This window comes from Chionomys nivalis, chromosome 7, assembly GCF_950005125.1.
Source record: "Chionomys nivalis chromosome 7, mChiNiv1.1, whole genome shotgun sequence".
NCBI classification, from domain to species: Eukaryota; Metazoa; Chordata; class Mammalia; order Rodentia; family Cricetidae; genus Chionomys; species Chionomys nivalis.
The window spans coordinates 10,282,900-10,308,399 of record NC_080092.1 but is presented as its reverse complement, the minus strand read 5'-3'; the positions used below and the strand labels follow the sequence as shown (position 1 = coordinate 10,308,399).

At 54.7% G+C, this 25,500-nt stretch overlaps 2 protein-coding genes across 4 annotated transcripts in view; one reads left to right on the top strand and one right to left on the bottom strand.

Moving 5' to 3' along the window:
* Window positions 1-135: 135 nt before the first annotated feature.
* Window positions 136-25,500, bottom strand: part of Coro7 (coronin 7) — a 56,157-nt gene continuing 30,792 nt past the window's right edge. For all 3 annotated transcript variants that reach the window (XM_057775646.1, XM_057775648.1, XM_057775647.1), the window contains exons 10-28: window positions 10,052-10,106; window positions 9,613-9,670; window positions 9,389-9,534; window positions 9,220-9,312; window positions 8,940-9,071; window positions 7,801-7,927; window positions 7,339-7,514; window positions 6,704-6,812; window positions 6,509-6,595; window positions 6,288-6,430; window positions 6,110-6,214; window positions 5,799-5,884; window positions 4,685-4,826; window positions 4,504-4,593; window positions 3,414-3,530; window positions 3,043-3,178; window positions 2,413-2,504; window positions 1,017-1,103; window positions 136-729 (exon numbers count right to left, since the gene is read on the bottom strand). In XM_057775646.1, the coding sequence (XP_057631629.1) occupies window positions 724-729; window positions 1,017-1,103; window positions 2,413-2,504; window positions 3,043-3,178; window positions 3,414-3,530; window positions 4,504-4,593; window positions 4,685-4,826; window positions 5,799-5,884; window positions 6,110-6,214; window positions 6,288-6,430; window positions 6,509-6,595; window positions 6,704-6,812; window positions 7,339-7,514; window positions 7,801-7,927; window positions 8,940-9,071; window positions 9,220-9,312; window positions 9,389-9,534; window positions 9,613-9,670; window positions 10,052-10,106 (1,987 nt within the window). In that variant the 3' untranslated portion in view covers window positions 136-723. The remainder of the gene's footprint in view (window positions 730-1,016; window positions 1,104-2,412; window positions 2,505-3,042; window positions 3,179-3,413; window positions 3,531-4,503; window positions 4,594-4,684; window positions 4,827-5,798; window positions 5,885-6,109; window positions 6,215-6,287; window positions 6,431-6,508; window positions 6,596-6,703; window positions 6,813-7,338; window positions 7,515-7,800; window positions 7,928-8,939; window positions 9,072-9,219; window positions 9,313-9,388; window positions 9,535-9,612; window positions 9,671-10,051; window positions 10,107-25,500) is intronic.
* Window positions 14,800-25,419, top strand: Vasn (vasorin). Its single transcript, XM_057775649.1, has 2 exons — window positions 14,800-14,936; window positions 22,704-25,419. Exon 2 carries the CDS (start codon window positions 22,713-22,715, stop codon window positions 24,729-24,731), a length of 2,019 nt encoding a protein of 672 aa, XP_057631632.1. The 5' UTR covers window positions 14,800-14,936; window positions 22,704-22,712; the 3' UTR covers window positions 24,732-25,419.

The window sequence follows — 25,500 nt, the reverse complement described above, 5'->3', positions numbered from 1 at the left end:
GACAAAGCTATGATCAGCTATCATTACAAGTAAATGGAGCAAAGTAAAACCAGTATGAAGGAGCCCAGAACCAAGTTCTCTCACTCATATTCTGTCCCCTTCTTTCTAGACTCCCAGAGACCAGCATGAGAGGCACCAACTTAGAAAAGTTTAATTGATGAAAACATCCAGAGCATGTATAGGCTGGTTGTGGGGTTCACAGCACTGTAATGAAGCTGTTAGCTCCACAAGACCCTTTCTCCTGGCCTCAAGCCAAGGGAAGCAGGACAAATGGTCCTAGGCCCCTGAGGATAAAGCTGCTCCCAGCAGCCTGGTGGGGGACCAGCCCCCAATGTCCTTGACTGGATCTGGGGCAGCAGGCAAGACAGGTTGGCATGTAGTAACTGACGATGTTAGATGAAGCCAGCAGAGAGACCAGGAGAGACGAGGCATCCGGGGTTGGCCCAGAGACATGCTACTGACATCCACTTCCCACCCACTGGTGTTACATGCTAACAGGTAGCTGCTGGGATAAGCAGCAGGCCCCAGAGGGCAGAGGAGCAGTGGGCCCAGCAGCAGTGGAAGTGCCTGGGGCCTGCAGGAAACCCAGGGCTCCTGGGCTCCATGTGCCTGCCATGGCCAAAGCAGCGCTGTCCAGTTTGCAGAGATGCAAGGTGTGGAGGGCAGCAGGTGGTCCTAGGAGGTGGCAGTGGCAGTTGAGGCCAGGGGTGCCTGGTGTGCAAGCTAGTCCTGGGGTGAGAAACCAGGAGGCAGGAGTTAAGAGGGCCTAGGGAGCCGGGTGGTGGTGGCGCACGCTTTTAATCCCAGCACTTGGGAGGCAGAGGCAGGCGGATCTCTGTGAGTTCGAGACCAGCCTGGTCTACAAGAGCTAGTTCCAGGACAGGCTCCAAAACCACAGAGAAACCCTGTCTCGAAAAAAAAAAAAAAAGAGGGCCTAGGGAGGGAGGGTGCATGCCACGGCGTTTACAGGAGGAACAGTGCTGTTGGCTAAGGAAGCTGGGCCAGCTGTCACTCACCCACTCGTCTTCATCCACCCCTTCAAAGGAGTCCTGGGGCAATGGGTCCTCTCTGTTTCCCAGCTTCGCCACCATAGCATTAAGCAGCTGTGAAGGGAGATGGGGAAGCACTGAAAGAAATGACTCCCTGACCTTAACAGCTTAAAACCCCATTTTAACAGCAATAATGCTGAAAAGAACCCTGGCAAGGTTGATGGGTCTGCACTGTAGAAGATGCAAAGACAGTAAAAGTGTCAGGGACAAGAGACTGCAGTGTGGTACCGGATACAGGAGCTGCTGGCTCCTCGAAGGCTCTGCCTCAAAGGCTCAAGTGTGCACCAGAATCACCATAGGCTTAGGTCACCAATCTTTAACTTTGGCTGGACAAGGGCTATCTAAAATGTGTGTGCCTCACTGCCCTCCCCGGCTTCTGGTGCCTTGGGGACAGCAGCAGGTCCCTGTGTATGACCCCTCCCCAAAGTCTAGTATGGAAACAAGTGTGACACATGGCTTGTCCTGCCATCTGGGTTGGGGCTGGTGACCTGGCAGGTAACCCAGCACACGGAGGACACTGCACAGCACAGCACAGCCCTCTCCCATGTCTGCACAGCACAGCCCTCTCTCCCATGTCTGCACAGCACAGCCCTCTCTCCCATGTCTGCACAGCACAGCACAGCCCTCTCCCATGTCCGCACAGCACAGCACAGCCCTCTCTCCATGTCTACACAGCACAGCCCTCTCTCCATGTCTGCACAGCACAGCACAGCTCTCTCTCCATGTCTACACAGCACAGCTCTCTCCCATGTCTGCACAGCACAGCACAGCCCTCTCTCCCATGTCTGCACAGCACAGCACAGAACAGCCCTCTCCCATGTCTGCACAGCACAGCACAGCACAGCACAGCCCTCTCCCATGTCTGCAGAGCACAGCACAAACCTCTCTCCATGTCTGCACAGCACAGCCCTCTCTCCCATGTCTGCACAGCACAGCACAGCCCTCTCTCCCATGTCTGCACAGCACAGCACAGCCCTCTCTCCCATGTCTGCACAGCACAGCACAGCACAGCCCTCTCTCCATGTCTGCACAGCACAGCACAGCCCTCTCTCCCATGTCTGCACAGCACAGCACAGCACAGCCCTCTCCCATGTCTGCACAGCACAGCACAGCCCTCTCTCCATGTCTGCACAGCACAGCACAGCACAGCCCTCTCCCATGTCTGCACAGCACAGCACAGCCCTCTCCCATGTCTGCACAGCACAGCACAGCCCTCTCTCCCATGTCTGCACAGCACAGCACAGCACAGCCCTCTCTCCATGTCTGCACAGCACAGCACAGCACAGCCCTCTCTCCATGTCTGCACAGCACAGCCCTCTCTCCCATGTCTGCACAGCACAGCACAGCTCTCTCCCATGCCCACCTCTTCCTTTTTTTGTTCGTCAGACTTCTCTTCCAAGTACTGTGCTGAGGATGGGGCTCTTCGGGCAGGGGCCTCACGGGGGGCTTGGCTCACTGGGGTGGAGCAAGGACAAGCATCAAAGAAGGCCCTGTTTAGAATCAACTCCCAGGAGATTCTCTGGCAGAGATCAGAGAGGTGGCATTAACAAGTATCAAAGACCCTGTTCACCAGACCTGCCCAAAATTTATATTTGTAAGAATATGCATGTGAGTAAGGTAGTGGTGGGCAGAGGCAGGAGGATCTCTGTGAGTTCAAGGCCAGCCTGGTCTACAAATAGAGTTCTAGGACAGCTAGAGTTGTCACACAGAGAAACCCTGTCTCAAAAAAAAAAAAAAGTACATGTGTTGAGTACACAACATGTGTATGTGTGTCTAGATAAGCACGTGTACTAGGATAAAACATAAACCCCAGGACTTGCCCTCCAGGGGCTCAGAGACCGGGTCTGGAGACATGTCCAGCCATCCTTAGGTGAGCCAGGTCTCTATGTGGCAGAAGAAACAGAGGACTGTACTTGGACCTTCTGCTCCTTTCTCCCACTCCTGTCCAGATTCCCTCTCCCCCACTGTCTCCCCATTTTATCCCTTACTCAACCTGGGGTCATGCCCGGGGGCTGCAAACTCAGTAGCTGGGGCTGTCCATTAGCACCCCCCAGCCAGGCTTTGGCATTGAGTACTGGCTTCCAGCTCACAGCTGTGTCCGGGAACACATCATCCTGGAAGAATTCTTTCTGTAGAGGAAAAAGGGGATTATCATGAGAACTGACCAGGGGCCCGGGACCATGAGACCTGGCCTCGTCCACACTGGCAATCACATGCTTTCAAAATTTCAGTAGAATATAGAAGTATATGTTCCCCAAAACTAGACAGTGGGGAGCTTTGGATGAAAGAACAGATAAGAACCTAAATTCCTGGGTCCCTGGTCAGCCACAAAAGGAAGGGATTGAGTCCTTGACCCAAACTCACCCTGACTCGGGGCAGCCGGAAAGCAACAGGCTCCAGGGAGGTCTGGCGTAACCGCAGGCATCGGGCAAACTCCACTTCCCGAATGTCACACTCAGTCTTGGGCAGAAGGACAAAGCCCTAGGAGGGGTGAGGAAGTAGAAAGTAGAGCCAAGAGCTCCTAACTGGATACAGGGCACCCTAAGGTAGCAGACAGAATTCCTCACTTAGGCCAGGAGGGCCACGGCCTGCCCTTCAGCAGCTGCAGTGGTCTGAATGAGAATGGTCCCCATTTATTTGAATGCTTGGTCCTCTGGTGATACAACTATTTCGGAAGGATTAGGAGGTATGTTACTAGGGATGGGCTTTAGGGTTTTAAAAACCCACGCGATTCCACAGTTAGCTCTCCCTCTCTCTGCCTGCTGCCACTCCCCCTGCCATAATGGTCATGGACCCACCCTCTGAAACAGTAAGCAAGTCTACAATTCATGATTTCTTTTCTCAGCTGCCTTGGTCATGGTGTCTCTTCACAGCAACAGAACAGTAATTAAGACAGTCATGGTGTGCTGCCAGTGGGAACAACTAGTTTTTACGGGGAAAAGACCAGACATGTATCACTGGCCTATTCTACAGAGGACAAAGTCCCACCATGTCCCACTTTAAGCAGTACTTAAAGTAGTATGCCACAAGCCATTGTGAGACAGGTCCCCTGCATGAGTTTAATTCATGTGCATACCATATTAAGGTAAGCAAGAAATGAAGCAGAATTTGTTCCCTTGGATGTCTTTGCTTGATTGAAGCAGGGTTTTACTATAGCACCCAGGTTGTCACAACTCATGACCTCCAGAGTGCTGGGATGACAGGTTTGTGTCATCATGCCTGGTTCATATAACTTAACCTTATATAGTTTAGTTTTTAGTAATGGCTGAATATAAGCCAGCTCTCAAAACTTTCAGATTATTCCTGTCAGCTAAACCTGCTACTGGGCATAGCTCTCTAGATAGGACCTTGACTCCCTTGACCCCCATTGGCTCCTGCACTTCTGCACATGACCACAAGGGGGCATGGGACGCTCGCAGTCCAACTTGGGGACAGAAAGTAAAAGAGACATCACCTTGTGAGGGTCAGATGATGTGAAGCTGTTGCACTCCAAGAAGAAAGGGGCCTCTGGGAGCACCTCATACAGGAACACACGGGTATCACCCTGGAGGACAGAGGTGGGGTATGGAAGGGAAGCAGCCAGCTACACCAGACCCTGCCCTGCCCCCACACCCAGGCACTCCATCCCAGCCAACCTTGCCAGTGAGAAGCACCAGGCCAGTATCAGGGTCATAGCTTGGAAGCAGGGTTGAGGGAGCTACATCGAGACCCAGCACTGCTGAGGGGCCGTCTGCTAGGGCATCAGCCATGTACAACTGCAGCTGGCGTTCACTTCGGCTGCCAGGGAGTCAGGGGTAGAACAGATCCTAAGAAGCCTGGGGTGGGGCAACAACTCCCACAGGGGCCCCGTTCCTGCCTGGGCTGGAAAGCCTAGGGCCAGCAGTCCGAGGGGAAAGGAGTCCAGCCCTTAGACGTGGCTGGATGGGGCGTCCCCTTGCCTCCCAGCTCGTCGTCCTCCATACAACCCTGACCCCAGTGTCTGTCCTGGTCTGCGCTTCCGTCTGGACCCCTCCCCTCGCGTTGTGCTTTGCACCCTCAGCTGCAGCAGCCCAGCCTGAATGATGAGCTCCTCTGATCCCTCTCTTGGGAGCCTCCCTGCTCCATCATCTATGGTGCCTGATGCCCCCCTCAGGCCTCTCCTACACACCTGGCTCTGTGTTCTCTGCTCTACCTGGTCTTCATCAGGCATGGGTTCCTGGGCCTGGCTTCACCCTCTGAATCCTGTTAACACACATTCGCTCCCCAACACTTTCTCCCGTCCGACTGCCAACCCGTCAGTCTGTCTGTCTAATCACTGACAAATGCATCTCTTTATCCATCAGTGCCTACATCTACTGATCCATTTATACATCTACTGAGCGCTGGGCAGAGTTTTTGTTTATTTTATTTTATTGTCTTTTCGGTTTGTTTTTCTTTCAAGACAGGGTTTCTTTGTGTAATTGTCTTGGCTGTCCTGGAGCTCACTTTGTAGACCAGGCTGGCCTCGAACTCACTGAGATCCACCTGCCTCTGCCTCCCGAGTGCTAGGATTAAAGGTGTGTGCCAACACCACCCAACTTTATTGTTTTATTTTGAGACAGGGTCTATTTAATGTAGTCCTGGTTGTCCTTGAACTCCTCAAATTCAGAGATCCTACCCTGGGATTTAAAGTGTACTCTATCGCGCCTGGCTGACAGATGTTGTGACCTTGGAAAAAAGGAAATCAGGTAAATTGATAAAGCCTAGGGATGGTGGTCCCTAAGTCCTCACCTGTCAAAACCAGATACCAGCAAACAACGACCATCACACACCCAGACAATGCGGGCTCCACGGCCACCTTCAGGTCCCGGACCCTCCTGTAGAGATAACATCACACAAAACTCAGTCAAAGCCCCCTCCAAATGGACAGGGGGACACTATTAGCTCAAAGGTGCTCACTTATAGGGATGCAGAGCTGCTCCAGGGCTCACAGACCCTGAGCCCTTTCCCCCAGCTCCTACATGCTTACTTGCAGGGGCATAGGGCTGCTGATGGGTGTGTAGACCCTGAGTTTGTCCCTGTCCTAGACCATGCACGCTCACCTGTAGGGGTTCAAGGCTGCTCCGGGGTTCATACACCCGTACATGCCCATCCTTGCATACAGTGGCCAGCTTCTGTCCATCTGGACTCCAGGCCAAGCTAAAGATCTGGGGACAAACAAGGGCATAAGTGGCAGCCTCTCCTCTCAGGGCTGGGCCCCTGCCTCTGCAGCTGTCCTACCTGGTCCTGATGGCCCTGCAGCCTCAGCTGCTCAGTTCCAGCCTGAAGGTCCCAGATGCGAACAGTCAGGTCATAGGAAGTGGACGCCAGTACGTCAGCAGCCAGGGGATGGAAACGCAGAGAGTAGATCTTTTCTGTGTGGCCTAGAGAGGACCAGAAGGTGATGCTGAGTCAGCCCTGGGAAGTCACTGCCCTACCTGGCTGTATCAGGGCCCTCTAACCTGTGAGCACAGTCTCAGGTGTGGTGAGAACATTCTCAAGGCCTGCCGGGGGCACTCGCCATAGTCGGATCCGGGCATCCTCCCCAGCTATGGAAAAAGGAGGAGTATATCTTCACTGCAGAGCTGAAAACACCTGGCTTCCCTGCCCACTCATGGCCTGGAACCTTCTCAATTCTGGGCACCCAGGCTCCTTACCCACAGCAAGACGGTTTGGGTCAAAGGGGTCCCAGGCTAGATCCATTACTGCTGTCCCATTCTGCAGTGTGGGCAAGGCCGTGTCAGGCAGGCGGCCTGGCTTCTGTAGCTGTAGAAGGAACCCCCACCCCAACGCACATCAGAACCAGGCAAGAGAGCCTGTCCCAGGAAAACAGGTGCCTGAGCCCACCTTCTCCAACAGAATGACATATGCCCCACTGCTGGGTGGCCCAAGCTCTCTGCCTTGAACAACTTGTGCTGAGCCCCAAGTGCCCGCTGTGAGGCCCCAGAAAGTGAGGGCACAGCAGCGTGGAAGGGTGGAAGGAGCTCAGGCTTGGGGCTCAGGTTGCTTGGGTTTGAATCCTACTCCACTTACGAAGCTGTGTGACCAGGGCAGATCACTACACCTCTCTGAACTTCTTCACTCTCATCTGAAAAATGGGAATAAGAATGGCACCTACCACATGAGGCAGCTGAGCTGGTTAGAGGGTACGCTGGGCAGGTGCCTGATGCATGGTCTGCGCTCAGTGAGTTGGGGTAGACCCTTAGTGGCCTGTTCTCGCCTACTACAGGGACCTGAAGCACAGCCACCTGCCCGCCACTGCTGAGCAGGGGCACAGCCACAGGGCCCTTACCTCAAGCACAGCCACCTGCCCGCCACTGCTGAGCAGGGGCACAGCCACACGCAGTCTGTTAGCACAGAAGCCGTCGCTCTCGCCAGGGGTCGTGAGGTTGAGTCCCTTAAGGTTGGTGATGTGGCTGTCTCGGTGGAGGACAGTGCCCTGAGCATGGCGGAATTTAGAACTGGGGCCTGGGGGTGATAGGGACACAGTCAAGGGTGAGGATACTGCATCCGTGGATCTGTGCCTAGTCTTGGCCACCAGCTGTCCTCATCACTGGGAGGAGCCTGGTGTGGGCCCAGGTAGGCCTCTGTAGGGTTGGCATATACAATTTGTCCAAAAAAGCTTGCCCATGTTCCTCTCCAGCCGGGAAAGCAACAGTCCTAGCAGCAGGAGCCTGGGTTAGTCTATGCAAGGTCTGTCCTCAGGGTCGGGGCTAGGACTGGGGCAGACAGGGTCCTGCGCTGAGCAGCTTACCCAGCAGACTCTGGAGTGACCGCTGACTGGGGCTGGTACCGATGCCGCTGGTGCTGGAGAGTGAAGGTCCCAGACTGGATGGCGTGGAGGGTGAGATCAGTGAGCTGGGAGGGGAAGAGAAGCCCTCCTAGAGGGAAGGACTTGGTCAGCCAGTGGTCCCTGGATGTACTAACCAAGCAGAAAGAGGACAGCTGGCTGGGCATGACCCTGTTGAGTTATAAGTCAGGTGGCATCAAAAGAGGGAATGAGCTTTAGGCCAAGGGGACAGGGGTGGCTGCTCCTGCCTTCCAGTTTGTGGGAGACTATATCAAGAGTTACAGCTGCTAGCATTTCAAGAACAACCCTGCTTCTTTTTGTTTGTTTATCAAGACAGGGTCTCTCTGTGTAGCCCTGGCTGTCCTAGAACTCACTCTGGTTTTTTTTTTTTTTTTTTTTGGTTTTTTTTTTTGGGTTTTTTTCGAGACAGGGTTTCTCTGTGGTTTTGGAGCCTGTCCTGGAACTAGCTCTTGTAGACCAGGCTGGTCTCGAACTCACAGAGATCCACCTGCCTCTGCCTCCCGAGTGCTGGGATTAAAGGCGTGTGCCACCACCGCCCGGCCTCTAGAACTCACTCTGTAGTACAGGCTGACCTGGAACTCACAGAGGTCTACCTGCCTCTGCCTCCTGAGTGCTCGGATTAAAGGTGTGCGCCACCACTGCCCAGCCAGCCCTGTCTCTTTGACACCTGCTCAGCTTAGAATACAATGCTCAGTTCTTTAGTAGGCTGCAACACTCCTCCATCTTGGCCATGCCCGACAGCTAAAGAGGATCATCAAGGCTATTTGGCAGGTTGAGCCGGGCGGTGGTGGCGCACGCCTTTAATCCCAGCACTTGGGAGGCAGAGGCAGGCAGATCTCTGTGAGTTCGAGACCAGCCTGTTCTACAAGAGCTAGTTCCAGGACAGGCTCCAAAACCACAGAGAAACCCTGTCTCGAAAAACCAAAAAAAAAAAAAAAAAAAAAAAAAAAAAAAAAAAAAGAGCTAGTTCCAGGACAGGCTCCAAAGCCACAGAGAAACCCTGTCTCGAGAAAAAATAAAAAACCACTTCAGCACCCTACTGTGGTGTCCTGTTAGCTGTGGGGAGGTGAACTGGCACTTACACTTGGGTCTGTGTCAGCTCTGGGAGTCTCTGCAGGCTGGGCCATGTCCAGGGGCGGTTCCATAGTGGGCACCAGGGAGGAAGTGAAGCTGGGGTGGGGCTGGTAGGCTGGGTTGAGGCTGACTTTCTGTACCTGGGGGAAGAACATTGAGGAGGGTACATGCTGCCAGATGTGAAGGAGACCCTTGGAGGGGTGGACATGAAGTTGAGAACCAAATGTGACCTCCCAGGCATTGCTGAGACTGGGGGATAAGAGGAGCACGAGCCAGGCTTGGCCCTACCTGCTGATTGTCCCCAGCCCACCAGGCGTGAGCATCAGAAGCAGGCACAGAGCCGGCTGTGTCAGGAAACAGGTCCTCATGGAACTCCACAGCCTGGTGAGGGACAGGTAGTTGATTAGTGAGGTCCAAATCCTCCAGGTCCCCAATCCCTTGTCCAGGCCCCTCTCACTTTTCGGGGTACATGGTAGCTGATGGGTATGATGGCTGTGTCACTCAGCTGTAGGACTTGAAGCACCTCACAACTCATGACAGCCAGTGCTCGCCGGGGGACAAGGGCTGCCCCTCGCAGTACACTCTCCAGAATACACTGGGTCACTGCCAAAGACACCATAGGGGAAGGTCAGTGAGAGAAGAAAGCCAGTGACAGGGTGGCAAGGGAGAACAAGGACTCACCTGGGCTCAGCGCAGGCTGCTGTGGCGTCACCTCGTAGCAGGACAGCTGATTCTCACCCTGAAACACACAGAGCCTAAGTCCCACCTGACCATAGGCTGTAGGCTGCAGCAACCACCTAGGAACCTGGATCCTACTGGGCGCTAAGCAGCGCCATGGCAGACTTTCCCTCACTTGCTCATTGCATTGTGTGGTGAGCACCCAGGATATACATCGGCATTTATGGCATGCCAACAGCAAGCCAGCATGTGGTCTCATCCTCCTGAGGATGATCTAGAGGTCATATCATCTTGACTGCTTAGGTGAAGATGGTACAGGATGGGGCTGCACTGTTTTCGGTTGCTCTTTCAAGGGACAGCAAGGAAGAAAACAGCACAGGGCTGAGATTCTCAGTAGTGCCTGTGGAGGGCAGTGGGTGGGGCAATCCAGCTTTTTGCTCACCTTTCCTGCCAGAACCAATAGCCCAGAGTCTGGATCCAGCAGGGGTATCAGAGACCTAGGGAGAGAGAGCCAGTGGGCTAGATGGTAGATCAGGGATGGTAGGAAGGCTGACAATCTGTGACATCAGATCAGGGACCTAGAAGGTACCAGTAACTTGATCCTTTTAGCTGCATCTGGTTGGCCCCCAGAATCCTCAAACTCTTCTCCTGGTTGCCCCTATACTAAACCCCTCCCGCCCACCCACATACATATTCAGCCGTTTTGTTTTCCTGCAGAGCTAGCAATGGCCCTGGGCATTGGGAGCTCAAGCCTGACCTCTGCCTCAGGCATTCATGAGAAGCTCACATATACATAATGTCTTAATGCTTCAGTCAACCTAATGAGACCAGCACAGCCAAGGAGATTAAGGGGGTAGATGCTCAACCAGGGACCCTGCAACCTAGGCACAGTAGGGTCCGCTCTAGCCACTCCAGGGATGGGGTGGTACCACCCACTCATCTCCATACACTTTAGAGGCATATATGGCCCTCCATGCTGACTCCAACTCCCTGTGCCCAGCTGGACCAGGCAATGGGGAGAAGGGCCCCTGAAGCTGCTGGGCTTCCCTAGAGTCCTGGTAGCTACAGCCCAGGCCAGTAGGAAGAACATGCCCTGAGGTGAGGTCATGGTGGGAGGGAGTGGTATCTGGGAATGCAGAGGGCAGGGAGCCCCTGACGCTACAACAACTTCAGCCCAAGAACTCCTGCCTCCCTCTCTGGGCCCTGGAGGCCTTCACGTGCAGGTCCCTGGCCCAAGAGCTCCACCCTGCAGTTCTTCCTACTGGGGAAGAAGTACCCAGGAGAACAGGAGAACTTGAGAGCCTTCTTTTCGCCTTGTTTTTCCATTTTTTTTATTTGTTTGTTTTGTTTTTGTTCCTTGAGACGGGGTTTCTCTACGTAGCCCTGGCTAGCCTTGAACTCAGAGATCCTTCTCCTCTGCCTCCCAAGTGCTAGGATTAAAGGCACCGTGCCATCACACCTGGCTGTGAGAATTCATCACTTGCTTCTAGTCGTGGTCTCTGCCACACTCCCAGAGTTCCATCCCTCTTGTGGTCCTTTCTGGGTCAGCTGTCCAGTTCCCTCCTCCCCTGACTACTAGTGTGCTTCCAGGAACCACAGAGTGGGTGGAGAGCTGGGTGGGGCCCCCAAGTGCCTCCACACTTTCTTGGAGAACCCTAAGTTGGTAACCTGTGAGTAACACAGGCCCTAATTACCTCAGGATGGCAGGGTGAGCTGGCCTCACTGATGCCTGTCTCCATTCAGCCTGACCCCTGCCAACCACAGCGGAAGGCAAGTAAGGGATAAGGCGGTAGGTGGCTCAGGGTCACCTACAAGACTGGAGTTGACATTAGAGCCCTTGCATCTTCCATATAGCTTTACTCACTCATTTATTATAAGTATTTCTTCGTTCCCTTAAGGAAGTAATCTGTGCTCAGTCCTCAGCTCACCTGCTGGTATGAATAAAGGAGGGTGCTACAGACCCCATACTAACCCTCAAGGCACAGAGTTGCCTGGTGCACAAGGCAGACACAGTCCCATAATTAAACACATGAAAGAAGTGATGTTGTGTAGCAGTAGGCGGGGCTAGTTGGTCTTGGCTGGACCACTGGGGAGGGGTGCTTCTTCAATTCTAGTGCCAGGCAGAAGTCAAACATCACAGGGGATAGTGTTCCAGACAAGAAGAGCATTCTGGCTGGGCAGTGGTGGCGCACGCCTTTAATCCCAGCACTTGGGAGGCAGAGGCAGGCGGATCTCTGTGAGTTCGAGACCAGCCTGGTCTACAAGAGCTAGTTCCAGGACAGGCTCCAAACCCACAGAGAAACCCTGTCTCGAAAAACCAAAAAAAAAGAGCATTCTGTGCAAAGGGCTGGTAGCGGGTATGAGCTTAAGGCTTTGGAAGGTAGGGAAGGTGATGTGTGTGTGGTGACCTGGGCAATGAGGGTGATGACTGAGACTCAGGTAGGCAGAGCCAGTTGAAACAGGGCTCGGTGAATCAGGAATTCTGTCCCAAGTAGGTGACAATTAGAAGGTGGTGATTAATTTTTGTTTGTTTTGTGACACTGGGGACAGAATTCAGGGCCTTATACATGCTTAGGCAAACTGTCCTACCATGCCCAGGTGTGTGGTGTGCTTTAGACAAAGCAGGGTAGGAGCAGGATGGCACTGAGATGGGTCACAGAGATTAGAAAGAAAAGGCTGAGAAAATCAGGAACCAATGGAACATAGGACTGGAGCAGAGATGGGGAGCAAGTGATCTGGGGGCCAGGGGAACGTCTCTATGGCCTTCTGCTGTATTGCACAGGAGAGAACACGACAAGAACCCTGTGAAGTCCACTGGGGCACTGAAAGTTTACCAGCTCTCTACACCATCTCCTGAAGGCTGGCTAGGCCTCCCTTGCCCTGCCCCTCGTCCTGCCCCGACTCAGGTGCTGGGTGGCAACAACAGGAAGTCATAGAGGGCAGGGCTGGCTCTACTGACAGGTCAGGCCAGTCCTCCTTGCCTTGGGCAGAACCACTTGGACATCTCTGCCAGGCAGGAGCATCCTGCTGCCCACTGCTCAGGATGGGCAGGGAAATGGGGTCATAACACCCAGAACTAACAGCCAACAGCTGGCACGGGCCTGACTCCAGGCCTTGTGAAGACAGCCAAGTTGTGTCTGGGTCCAGAATGTGGAAGGCTCACCTTGACTTGACAGAAGGCCAAATGGGGAGGGAGATAGTGCCAGTGCATCTCCTGCTACTATGGTTTCTAGGCTTGCCACCTTGGAGGGCTCTCACCCTGACATCAGTCCAGAGTCTACCCTAAATCTAAGGTCAGAGAGGGTCCAAGGCCTGGAGCTATCCCTAACCAGAAGACTGAGGAAAATGGTGTCACCTTCTAGACGGTGAGAGGTGACTTTGGTCAGATAATGCCCTAAGCTCTACAGGAGCCCTGCGGAAGGACAGGGGTGGGCTTGCTGCGGGAAAGCAGCTCCGAACTCCTCTGGTATCCTCTCCATCCATGAGCCCAGACAGTGTAGCAATGCCCCTTATCAAAAGCAGTCTAGGTTCTATGGATCTGTCACTGTCACCCAGGCTGGGCCAAAGGTATCCCACTCTCTTCCTTTGTGGGGGTCTCTGAAGGGTGGTATCTAGAGAGTGACAGTGGGAGCTTAGACAAGTTGGGATATACGGGAGGACGGCTCATGAGAAGGGCTTGGGGACAGTTTGACTAGAAGTCACACCGCACTTGTGTGTTTCCTCTTTTTGCTGGCATTGGGTATTGAATCTAGGGCCTTATTTATCCTAAGTGCTTTACTACTGAGATGTATCCCCAGACTTGTATTTGAGAAAGGTCTCATGCAGTTATCCAGGCTGCCCTTGAATTTGCTATCCTCCTGCTTCAGTCTTCAGGGATATGGATGTCAGAGCTGCCTCCCAACACTCGCTGACCAAGGAGCCTGGCCAGAGGGGACAGTGCCACTCAACCTCAGAAGACTTCCTGTTCAAGACAGGCTAGGAAACCCCATTTTAATGTGAAACCACCTGATTTTTCAATTCTGGCAAGGGCTTCAAAGTTTCAAACCTGCCACACAGACCAAATGAAACACTTGGAGTGGTGTTTGTGTGTGTGTGTGTGTGTGTGTGTGCGCGTGCGCTGATGTTCTGCTTTACAACACAGGGACCCTGCTTAGCTCCTGATAACAAGACCCAGGCCACCTTCATTTCTGGTGCTGGAATCCTGCAGAGGGCAGACAAGTCTCCAGCTAATGTGACTCAGCCAGAGGGCTTGGCTACAGGCCAGGCACAGAGGGGGTACAGCGGTGAAATCTGGGAGCTGAGCTGGGTTCCCAAAGGCTCTGAGGCATGATCTTAACCACAGACCATGGGGGAGGAGGGAAATGATCATTTTCCTGGAATCCTACAAGCCAGGGGATTTTTCTGAACTAGCCCTTGGCACCGGCCCCTCCCGCTCAAGAGCCACTGTCAACAAACACCTAGGTCCCTCCTACTGTTGATGGAGTCCCCAACCCCACCTCCTACTCCAAGCATATTGTGGTCTTCAAGGTGAACTTCCAGTCCCTGGAGGGGTTTGAGTGGGCATCTGTTTCTAGGTCGCAGACTTTCAGTTCAGACTGGGAAGGTGACCAGGGATGCTGCCATGGCTACAAGGATCCCAAATCCTGCATAAGAGATTTTACACACGAGGCTCTTGGGAGCACTTCGTGTGGCCTTTCTAGCTTTTGAAATTGGGATTAGCTACCAACAATAACACATTGAGAGATTACACCTAAAAATCTAGATTTGCATGAAAAATCCTGAGCTTTGGCAGACTGGACTGGTCATGGGGACTAAGCCCTCACCCGGGCTGGCCTTACTATCCTATCCTGGGCTTCTCCAGATCTTCACTGACCCCTGAGGTTCACATAAATTCATGTCACTTTTTTTCAACTGAAAAGTAGGACTCTGTCCAATGTCACACGGAAAGCTAAGGATTGACTTAAACCAGCCTAATAAAATCTCTCCACACTGGGGTTCAGAGATATCTAGGTACAGATTAGGCCTGCTCCGTGCAACGACCGGCTCCGCGGAGGGGTGTGTGCAGGTTCGGCCAAACCCCGCCTTGGCCAATGGGCAGGAGCCCCGCCCTCATTGGAGATGGTCCCACCCCCCACATCTTAAGGAGAGACCAGCCTCCTACGAGCCAACTTCGGAGTCGGAGCCGGATCCCGGGGCTGGGAGACGCGGACGCCGCAGCCTCCGGACCCCGGGACCCCGGACCCTTCGGGACTGGCCGGAGACGAAGGACTGAGGCCCCACTGAGGCGGTGGGTCGCACCGCTCGGCTCCCTCGGCTGCCGCCTCCCGGTGAGTGTCTAGGGACAAGGGCGGGGGCGCCAGGCAGGGCTGATCACACTCGCCCTGCACACTAGCACACACATTCTCCTGTGGAACTGCGACTGCGGGAGCGAGGGGCTTCCTCTGGCCTCGGCGATTACCTGGGCAGGCACGTCCACTTGTCTCCTGTTCCGAGTGGGCCCGGGGCCTCCCTTGACCCTCTGGAGAGTCAGGGTATGCATTTGTGCATGGCTCACCTACCCGTGAGGCTCTGAGTAGACAAAATAAACACCCCCCTCCCTTGCTTCCTCCTCCCACGGCTGGGCCCTCTGGCGTGACCAGTTTTATGAATCAAACCTCCTTTAGGGGATGGCCCAGCCGTAGTCTGGTTACTTTTCCCTCATGGGGTCAGACAGACTGGTGCCCCTGTGCAGATTGGTCGCCTGGGGTCCTCTGGGCCTTGTCACACATGGCAGGACTGGGGCCCACAAATATTCAGGCAGCCCAGGAGAGGGATGGGGGTGGGGAGACCGATGGCTGTGCCCCCAGGTGAGAGATGGACTTTGACCAGAACCTTTAGTGTCCCAGTATCAGCATCTCATCTCTCCCAGTGAATGGGCATTGCTTGGGCTGCAAACCCAATGGCCTATAGCCAGTCTAGTCCTTTGTGTCCCCGGGTCTCAGCTCTGGGGCCAGAAGACGGCTGAGGTTCCCTGTGGTCAGGCAGGCCAGCTGATTGGTGCCAACCACACTACCTCACCCCCATTAGTTAACGATTACCACACCAGGGTCGCTGGCTGCTTTCACCCATTGGATCTCAGAGAGTGGAGTCTGCAGGGTAGAAGAAACCACAGGGTCCAGGAGCCCCCTTGCTTTATGCATTAATGGTAGGTCAGAGGAAAAGACAGAAGAGACACCAAGACAGCCTTCTCCCCTGTCTGAGCCAAGAGCCCTCAGGGAAGAGGAAAGGCCAAAACGTAAAAGGTCCCTTCCCCCTAGGCTAGATTTTGGGTGCTGGGAAAGCAAAGATGTGGGTGGGCTGGAGTTTTGTGAGGGGCTCCATTGGTATGGGCAATCAAGGCCAGTATGGACCCAGCTGTTAGCATAGCCCCATAGAGCTGGGGCAGGCAGGTGGGGGATGGGAGGGCAGTCTCTAGAGTTTACTGTCCTCTCCCAGGGGAATCAGCCCCTGAGGAACTTCTGTAAACAGAGTGTCAGAGGCAGGAAGAGGGCTCTGGTAATGAGCAGCCCAGCTGGATTCCCTCCAGACCATTATCCAGCATCTCCTATCCAGAGAGGAAAGAACCTAGGAGCACACGTGCCAGTGCCAGCCGGGGAGAGGGGCAAGCAGGGCATGTCCCTACCCCGCCCTCAAACTTTGGAGCTGCACACCAGACAGTTGCCACCTGAGATCTGTGGGGTGGAGGGCTGGAGTCCTAGGGGTTTGGATGCCACCCTCTAGAAGTGGCTGAAGAGGTGAGCACAGGAGCCCCCAGACACTGCCAAGACCTATGCAGATGAGAGACAGCCAGGCAGATAGCCCTCGGTTGATTCTCACTTCCATTCCAGATATCCCCAACCCTGGGTTAGTTGGGGTAAGTCCCAGACAAGAGCCACGGTTTGTGAGTGAACCCTCGTGGTGCTGCATAGCTTCTAAGAACAGGAAAGTAGCCCTCCCCTCCCCACCCCAGGCAGACAGTTCTCTTTGCTATGTGCCTACAGCCATTCTTGACCAGTGACAGGTCCTAATCTTAGGTGAAGAGAATCAGCCATCCCTCCCAGAGCTCCCTTCAGCCACCCTCAGCCCCTCCCAGAGCTGTGGAGCCCAGGGCCCTGGTGTTGCCAAGAAAACCGGCTCCCCTCACTGCTGTGGAATTTGTGTGTTCTTGGGAAAGGAGAGAGAGGTGTGTACACACACACACACACACACACAGGCCCAGAGGAGTGTGGCCAGAGGGTGTGTGTCTGTGCACGTGACCCGCAGCAGGGCCTGCAGGGGTGCTTTGGTGTTTTGCATTTGCTGGGGAGGACTGGACCTCCTTCCTTTATCAGTTTCCACATTCCAAAGTCAGCCGGGTGTGTGTGTGTGCGCGCGCGCTCGCGCACGCGTGCGTGTGTGTATGTATGTGTGTGTGCGCGCGCGCGCGCGCGCGCGCACGCTTTCCCCAACCCCTCAGCCTGCTGTCCAGGCCACAAGCCTCCCCCGCTTTTCCTCATTCCAGTCTCCCTGGGTGTGAGAAGTCTTCGGGCCACCTCGGTTTGTAGGGATGGGGGAAGGCAAGAGGCCAGTTCTTCTTCAAGGTTGGGGACAGCCTCCCCCCACCCCCTACGCACTCCAACTCCTGGGGAATGCAATAAGGCTCTGGCATTCCTGCAGGCTGCCTGAGAGATTTCATTAAGGAGGGAGCCGGGGAAGGTTGGGAACCTCGTTGGCACTCAGCCTCAACCGCTGGTCAATAATGACAGCTGTGGGGGGGAACTGTGGTCCACTGACCAGTTCACGGACCCCAGAAGGGGCCTCTTGTGCCATACAATGGCTGAGGGTTCATCTAAGATTGCTGAGTGACTTGTAGGACAGTGGCATGGTGAATCTGAGTAGGATAAGGCCCCTTCTGAGACCATTTTCTTCCTGTCTCCCTGAGACTCCCGTGCCCAGGAAGCTTGCAGTGACTAAGGTGTTTTGGAAGATTCGGGGTTAATTGCAGGGTTAAAGTTTATTCAGTGGGTGCCAAGCCCTGGGCAGGGACAGGGCAGTAGGAGGCCAAGCCCCAGTGGCATCACACCTGCCGCGTGCTGACAGTGGCATTCTACTGGCCCACTTCTAGTTGGGCCACAGCCACCACATAGCTCCTGGGGCCACAGGTGTTCCTGCCCTACAAGTGGCACCTCTCCTAAGATGGCTCAACCTGTCACCCCAAGGGTTCGCCTGAGCCAGAGACTGATCTTAGTCACCAAGTTATCTGCTCTGGCTGACAGGTCTGGCAGCAGCCAGGTCACCCGCAGGGCCACTTAAAGACACCCACCTGGAGAGGGACAAGCCACCCTGGCCACACCTGTTCCAAGGCCCAGAATCCTTTCCTGGACAGACACAGCAGCTAAGCTGAAGTCCTCATGGCCTTTCTGCAGTTCATCCATTTTTTCTGGGCAGAAGACCCACCAGACTTTCCTCACAGCAGGGCTGCTTACTTAACTGACTTGTTTTAAAAGATGAACACGGCCCAGGGAATCGAGGCGTTAAGGGAACTTCCTAGGTAATCCTAGGTAATGCAAAAGCCCTTTGAGTTAGGGCAAAGATGGGAGCCACAGAGGGCAGGGAGTCGGGATGAGGTCACAAAGCGGAGTGAACAGTACTGGCTTGGGATCCCCTGATTAATCACAAGCCTGAGCTAAGCCTCCTCCCCCACTTTCTGTGTGAGAAATAATAGAGACCCTCGGCCCATCTTCTCTGTTGGGCCAGGACTGCTGTGTTCTAGAGAAGGGGAGATGGGATGGACCAAACCGGGGCCCAGAACTGCTTCGGACACGTCAGCGAAACTGGAGCCAGCCATTCTGGCCGCCGGCACAGTCCCGCCTGCGGGAGGGGGCTGGGGGGGTATTGGCAGCCTCCTGGGGCTGGGCTGCTGCCAGGCCTGGCGAGCAGAGTAGAGCCCATTCAGGCCAGCACCAGGAGGCAGAGGCTGGGAGCCCAGAGCTGAGAGTCAGACTTGCAGAGTCTATCCCATCAGGGTAAGTGTGGAAGGAGGGGTGGGCTCTGTCTGAATTGTCCTCTCCACCCTGCTGGGCACACGGCCTGTCTTAGCATCAGGGAGATGCACCAGCTCCAGGGCTGATGTGCTCACCAAATGCCTGGGTTCTACCCCACCCACTCTCCTGTCCCTGCCTAACCTCAGGCATGTGTATGGGTGGGTGCCCACAGTGTGTCACACACTTGGGTGTGGAGGGCATTCTGGGCCCTTGAGAGTTAGATGACCAATGCCCTTAGTTGTCCTTACTCACAGAGCCCCTCCTGGAGGAGGTCATGTGCTTCAGGAGGCTGGGCCAAAGGACAGCTTACCCCTAAATTCCTTTATAGAACTAAGGACCCCACCCTCACTTTCCCATTGAGAGTAGAGGGATGCCTGGTCAGGTGGCCTTAACCTGGGCCAGGGGGTGGGGGGGCTCTAGTTAGCATGCAGGTGGTACAGAGGGTCCTGCTAATGAGGAAGCCAGGACTCCTGGCTTATAGGTAGCCACTCTCAGTGGTTAATGTTTACTGACCATATGCAAGTGCTTTGGGAAGGAGGTGTTGTGACCAGCTCCAATACATGCTGAGGTGGAGAGCCAGGCCTTCCTGCCTCTGTTCACCAGGCTGTGGTAAAGTCAGGCCAGTGTAGGTGAGGAATCCAGGAGGAGGTCTGACCCTTCTGACCCCTAAAGCCGGGGGCTACTCTAGAATTCTCCCCACAAGGATCAGATACCAAACAAAGGCCGTCAGAGCGACCTGTGATGCTGAAAGCACAGGGCAACAGCCACTCTAGTGAAGCCACCCACCCTACACGTACACACGCCAGGGACTAGGACCCAAGCCCAGACAAGCTAATGTCTTCAGAACTCCCAGAGGGCCCAGATTTGATTCCCAGCACCCATCACTTATAACTCCAACCACCAACCACTTGTAACTCCAGTTCCAAGGGTCCAACAGCTGCTTCTTGCCTCCACAGGCACCGCACATACATACATGCATACAAAACAACCTTACACGCGGCAAAAAAAGAAAGCACTTCCTGTTTAAAATCAAGAGTCAGGCAGCCTGAGGATCTCTGAGTTCAAGGCCAGCCTGGTCTACAACAAGAGTTCCAGGATAGCCAGGGCTGTTACACAAAGAAACCCTGTCTCAAAAAGCCAAAATAAAAAATAAAATAAAATCAGCATCAAAAAAATAAGTCCATGTGAGTTCGAGACCAGCCTGGTCCACAAGAGCTAGTTCCAGGACAGGCTCCAAAACCACAGAGAAACCCTGTCTCGAAAAACAAAAACAAAAACAAAAACAAAAACAAAAAAAGTCCATAGGGCTGCCCTTAACAGTCATGTAGGTGAAAGGTGGAACTCAGTCAGGGGACTTAGCTGGTTGTGGTGGTGCATACCTTTACTCCTAATACCTGGGAGGTGGAGGCAGGAGGGTGTCTGTGAGTTCGAGGCCAATCTGGTCTACATAGTGAGTTCCAGGACAGCCAGAGCTACATAGTAAGACCCTGCCTTGAAAAACCAACCAACCAACCAACCAACCAACCAACCAACCAAAAATAAATAAATAAATAAATAAATAAATAAATAAATTAATTAATTAATTAATTAATTAATCAGAAAGAAAGGACTCGGGAATCTTTTCAGCAGAACTCGGGCCTGAGGCCAAGCCTGTCTCCTGCTGCTATAATGGTTTCACCCTTTTCCCGCCCTATCCAGATTCCCTTCAAGGACTGTTCACGCTGTTCTCAGAGCCATGACAGAGCTCCCCAGCTTGCAGACTGTAGCTTGCAAGCTGGAATTTTCCATAGCTGTAGCATCATCTTTTGCCTCAGTCTCCCCTTGCTGGGAGGGGTGAAGCCAGGAGTCAAGTAAAGAAACTTAACATGACTCTTAGAGGAATGGGAATTGGATTAGTTATGACCTGTATGGTTCTTGGCCTAGGACCCTAGTCCCTGCTGATTTAACTCAGTGTCCTCTCTTGCCAGCCTGTATGGACAGTCCAGTTTACAAGCTGACAGCCCAGTGGCCATCCTGTCATCAGACGCATGTGCATATCCTTCACCCCTTCCCCTTTAACTGCTACTAGTGCAGAGTAAGGAGCCCACCCCAGCCCACCCCCGCCTCACAGCAAGGATATTCAGGGAAGGTGAGGTGTGAAGTAGGCTGCTGCCAATTGAGGCTTCACAGCTTGGACAACTGAGCATAGGACCGCCTGTCTGGATAAGTTCTTAACATAGCCTTAAACAAGACCCATGGGGAGACGACGCAACAGAGTGGCCATGCTAGCCACGTGCAGGGTCTCCTCCTGCCTGACCCTGGCCTGGCCCCACTGAGAAGAGTGACTGAGGGGAAGGCCCGTTGAGCCCTACATGAATGTGAGATGTAGACGGAGGTCATTGGAAGTCCCTATCTGGAAGCCTGGCCAAACCAGCCATCCTCCCAAGTTTCTGAGTCACGGTGGGTGGAACAGGTCCTATGGGGTAAGGGAGTTAGGGGTGCAGCTAACAGCGTTTGAGGTCACAAAGTGCACAGCCCTATGGTGCTGGTAGGATCAGGTCCTCGAGGTTCTGGCACTTGTTTCGGTTGACTCTCAGTATGAGCCCCTACCTAAATGCTCTGGGCACTGAAGGTAGGCCTGTGAGCTGGCATAAGGCTCCAGGCATCTAATTTACCTGTCCTGGGTAAGTCTGTCTTCTTCCCTTTCACATACCAGGAGCCCTTGTGCTTTGGGAAAAGGGAGCCCACAGATGGGGGAGTGGTGAAGGCAGGCTGGGTGAGGGTCTTGTTACCTGTGGGGGAAGGGAAGCCCCAGCTCTAGCACAGAAGGCCCTTGTGTGAGCAGCAGGTACCTGGGATGGGAGGGGATTGTTTGTCAGCCACTAAGCAGGGCTGTCTGGGTGGGGCCCTCAGGCTTAGGAGCCTGAGTAAAAAGAACAAGCTACTGGCCTTTCACCCCAGGACAAGATGGGAGTCCCACCTCTGATGGCTTGCTAAGACATGTGGCTCTGGAGGGAATGGGCCTGTCCCCGGGCAGACCGTCATACTGGCGCTACTCAAGCCCTGGGTTCCACCTCAGACTCACTGGTGCCTCCTTAAAGCCCCTTCCCTGTGTGACTCTGCAGAGACAGAAGCTCCCATCTAAACTGGCCACTGGGGAGCTGAGGCGGCAGTGTGTTGAGCAAATACCGGCACGTGGAAAGGTTGGGGCGCTGTCACTTCTGGGGAACAGTGCTGTTCTTCATTTCCAGGGGTCTGGCCCAGAGCAGAACCCCCAACCATCTGTGGAGTTGACCTGATGTACTTGTCTAGCCTGGCACTGTCACGGGCCACCGTATAACACTGTCTGTCCCTCACCTGAACCATGGGGTTCCTCATCTCCAGTTCATGCTTTGATAAATTGACAAATAAATCTATTCATTTAGCTACCCCTCTCCCCCAGACGAGGACACTTGCCAAGCAAGGGCTGCCAGTCAGCCTCTACCCTCTTCTAGGAACCTCATCCTGGCCACATCCTGGCGGCCCACAGCCCCCATCCTGGGCAGGTCCGAGAGCACAAGTGGAAAAACACGGATCCCATAGTTTCCATGTGAAGTTTTCCTGCTGCGGTCTTTCCTCACTCAGAGAAGGGAGGGACACAAGAGTGTTTTGCAGGGGCCAGCGGCCCCAACAGCCAGCTTCTCTGCTTACGCGCCCGGGCCGACTGCCATCCTGTCTCTCCAGATCTACAGGGAGGGGCTTCAGGATCCACAGTTCTCCTCCTTCCCTGACCAAGCAGCCAGCTAGAAGGGGCCTGGGTTCAGGAAGGGAAAGCTGTCTTGTTAGTAGCTGTTGGTCCCTGCACTAGCCTAGCTGGCCTCTACATGGATGCTCATTCGTGACAACCAACGCCATAAAGATATGATCACTGAGGGAAGGGTGCCAGAGATGAGCCAGGAACTGGTCAGGGACACTAGGGACCTGACTCACAAGTTCTGGGCTCTGCTGCATTTGAGGGTGGGGAGCGGTGAATTCCCCTCTGGCCTTCATGATGTGGCGGCCCTCGGCCCTGACTCATAAACTCTTTGCTCCTAGGAACGGAAGATGCACCCCAGGAGCTGCCTGCCACCTCTCCTGCTGTTCCTGCTGCTCCTGGAGTCTGCAGTACAGGGCTGCCCATCAGGCTGCCAGTGCAACCAGCCACAGACAGTGTTCTGTACTGCCCGCCAGGGAAGCACAGTGCCCCGAGACGTGCCACCTGACACGGTGGGCCTGTACGTCTTCGAGAATGGCATCACCACACTTGATGTGGGCAGTTTCACTGGCCTCCCTGGCTTGCAGCTCCTCGACTTGTCACAGAACCAGATCACGAGCCTGCCTGGTGGCATTTTTCGGCCACTGGTTAACCTCAGTAACCTGGACCTAACTGCCAACAAACTGCATGAGATCTCCAATGAGACCTTCCGGGGCCTGCGCCGCCTTGAGCGCCTCTACCTGGGCAAGAACCGCATTCGCCACATCCAGCCTGGAGCCTTTGATGCGCTTGACCACCTCCTGGAGCTCAAGTTGCAGGACAATGAGCTTCGGGTGCTGCCCCCACTGCACTTGCCCCGCCTACTGCTGCTTGACCTCAGCTACAACAATATCCCGGCCCTGGAATCTGGAATACTGGATACCGCCAATGTGGAGGCACTGAGGCTGGCTGGCCTAGGGCTGCGGCAGCTGGATGAGGGGCTCTTTGGCCGCCTGCGCAACCTCCATGACCTGGATATTTCTGACAACCAGCTGGAGCACATGCCATCTGTGATCCAAGGCCTGCGCGGCCTGACACGCCTTCGGCTAGCTGGTAACACCCGCATTGCCCATGTCCGGCCTGAGGACCTGGCTGGCCTGACCGCCCTACAGGAATTGGACGTGAGCAACCTGAGCCTGCAGGCCCTGCCCAGTGACCTCTCAAATCTTTTCCCCCGCCTGCGCCTCTTAGCAGCTGCCCGAAACCCCTTCAACTGCTTATGTCCCTTGAGCTGGTTTGGGCCTTGGGTGCGGGAGAGCCATGTTGTGCTGGCCAGCCCTGAAGAGACACGCTGTCACTTCCCACCCAAGAATGCTGGCCGACTGCTCCTGGATCTGGACTATGCAGATTTTGGCTGCCCAGTCACCACTACCACAGCCACCATACCCACCATAAGGCCTACTGTCAGGGAGCCCGAGCCTTCACCTTCTAGCCGAGCTCCCACATGGCCCAGCCCCACAGAACCAACTACCCAGGCGTCCACCTCACCATCCACTGCCCCACCAACCGTGAGGTCTGCTTCTCAGCCCCAGGACTGCCCAGCATCCACCTGCCTGAATGGTGGTACCTGCCGCGTAGGGGCGAAACATCACCGGGAGTGCCTGTGCCCCGAGGGCTTCACCGGTCTGTACTGTGAGAGTCCAGTGGGGCAAGGGATGAAGCCTAGCTCCATGCCAGACACCCCAAGGCCCCCTCGGCCCCTGCCCCTCACCATCGAGCCAGTGAGCCCCACCTCTCTGCGTGTGGGGCTGCAGCGCTACTTGCAGGGCAACACTGTACAGCTCCGGAGCCTCCGCCTCACCTACCGTAACTTGTCTGGCCCTGACAAGCGCCTGGTGACCCTACGGCTGCCCGCTTCACTTGCAGAGTACACAGTCACTCAGCTGCGGCCCGATGCCACCTATTCCATCTGTGTCACGCCCTTGGGGACTGGGCGGGTGCCTGAAGGTGAGGAGGCCTGTGGGGAGGCCAACACTCCCCAGGCTGTCCGCTCCAACCATGCCCCAGTGACCCAGGCCCGTGAGGGCAATCTGCCCCTCCTTATCGCACCTGCCTTGGCCGCTGTGCTTCTAGCTGTGCTGGCTGCTGCAGGAGCAGCCTACTGTGTGCGGCGGGGGCGGGCAACAGCTACAGCTCAGGACAAAGGGCAGGTGGGACCGGGGACCGGGCCCCTGGAACTAGAGGGGGTGAAAACTCCCTTGGAGTCAAGCTCTAAAGCAACAGAGGGAGGTGGGGAGGCCCTGTCGGGAGGTCCTGAATGTGAGGTGCCCCTTATGGGCTACCCAGGGCCCAGCCTTCAGGGGGCCCTCCCCGGTAAGCACTACATCTAAGCCGGGACCCATAGAGCAGCCAGGCTTTTAGTCACCACCCCCTGCTGCCACACAAGCAAGTTCTCGATATGCACCACCGGGCACATGCATGACGGCGCTGTGGGACCTGTCCCCGACCCTCTCTGGCCTGGATCTCATTTGTGAGCTGCTATGGCCCAGACGAACCATCATAGCCATCACTATGTCCAAAACAGGTACCTGCTGTCTGCTGCAGTGTGCGGCCCTGGGGTGTGAGTCCTGCCATGTGCTGGTAACATGGCTAGGCATGCTGGGCTTCCCCACATGGACTCTGGTGACCAGTGAAGGAATCCCCCAGAAGTACTGGATGGGGGAGGCACTATGGCTGTGGCCTTGGCCCCAAAAGTGCGGGAACACTTGAAACTGGAAAGGAAGGTGCTCTGGGCACAAGTGGATTTGCTTCTATTGTTTTGTTTTGTTGTTTTGTTTTTTTTTAAATGTATTTATAAAAGATCATTTCCCGTTTATGCTGGGAAAGTGTTTTTCAAACTCAGTGACAAGGACTTTGGTTTTTGTAAGACTATTGATGATATGAAGGCCTTTTGTAAAAAAATAAAAAACAAAACAGATTGACTGTCTCTGGTTGGGCTTGGGGTGCATGAGCTGTGTGTTCTGTGGACACCTATGTCACTGGCCACACACCAGGCATGGGTTTGCCAGGGCCGCTGCTGAGAGCTTCCCCAATTAGAATATACCAACCATGGGCCCTGAGCCATGGTAAGTACCTTCACCTGGGTGGGACAGGAAACCG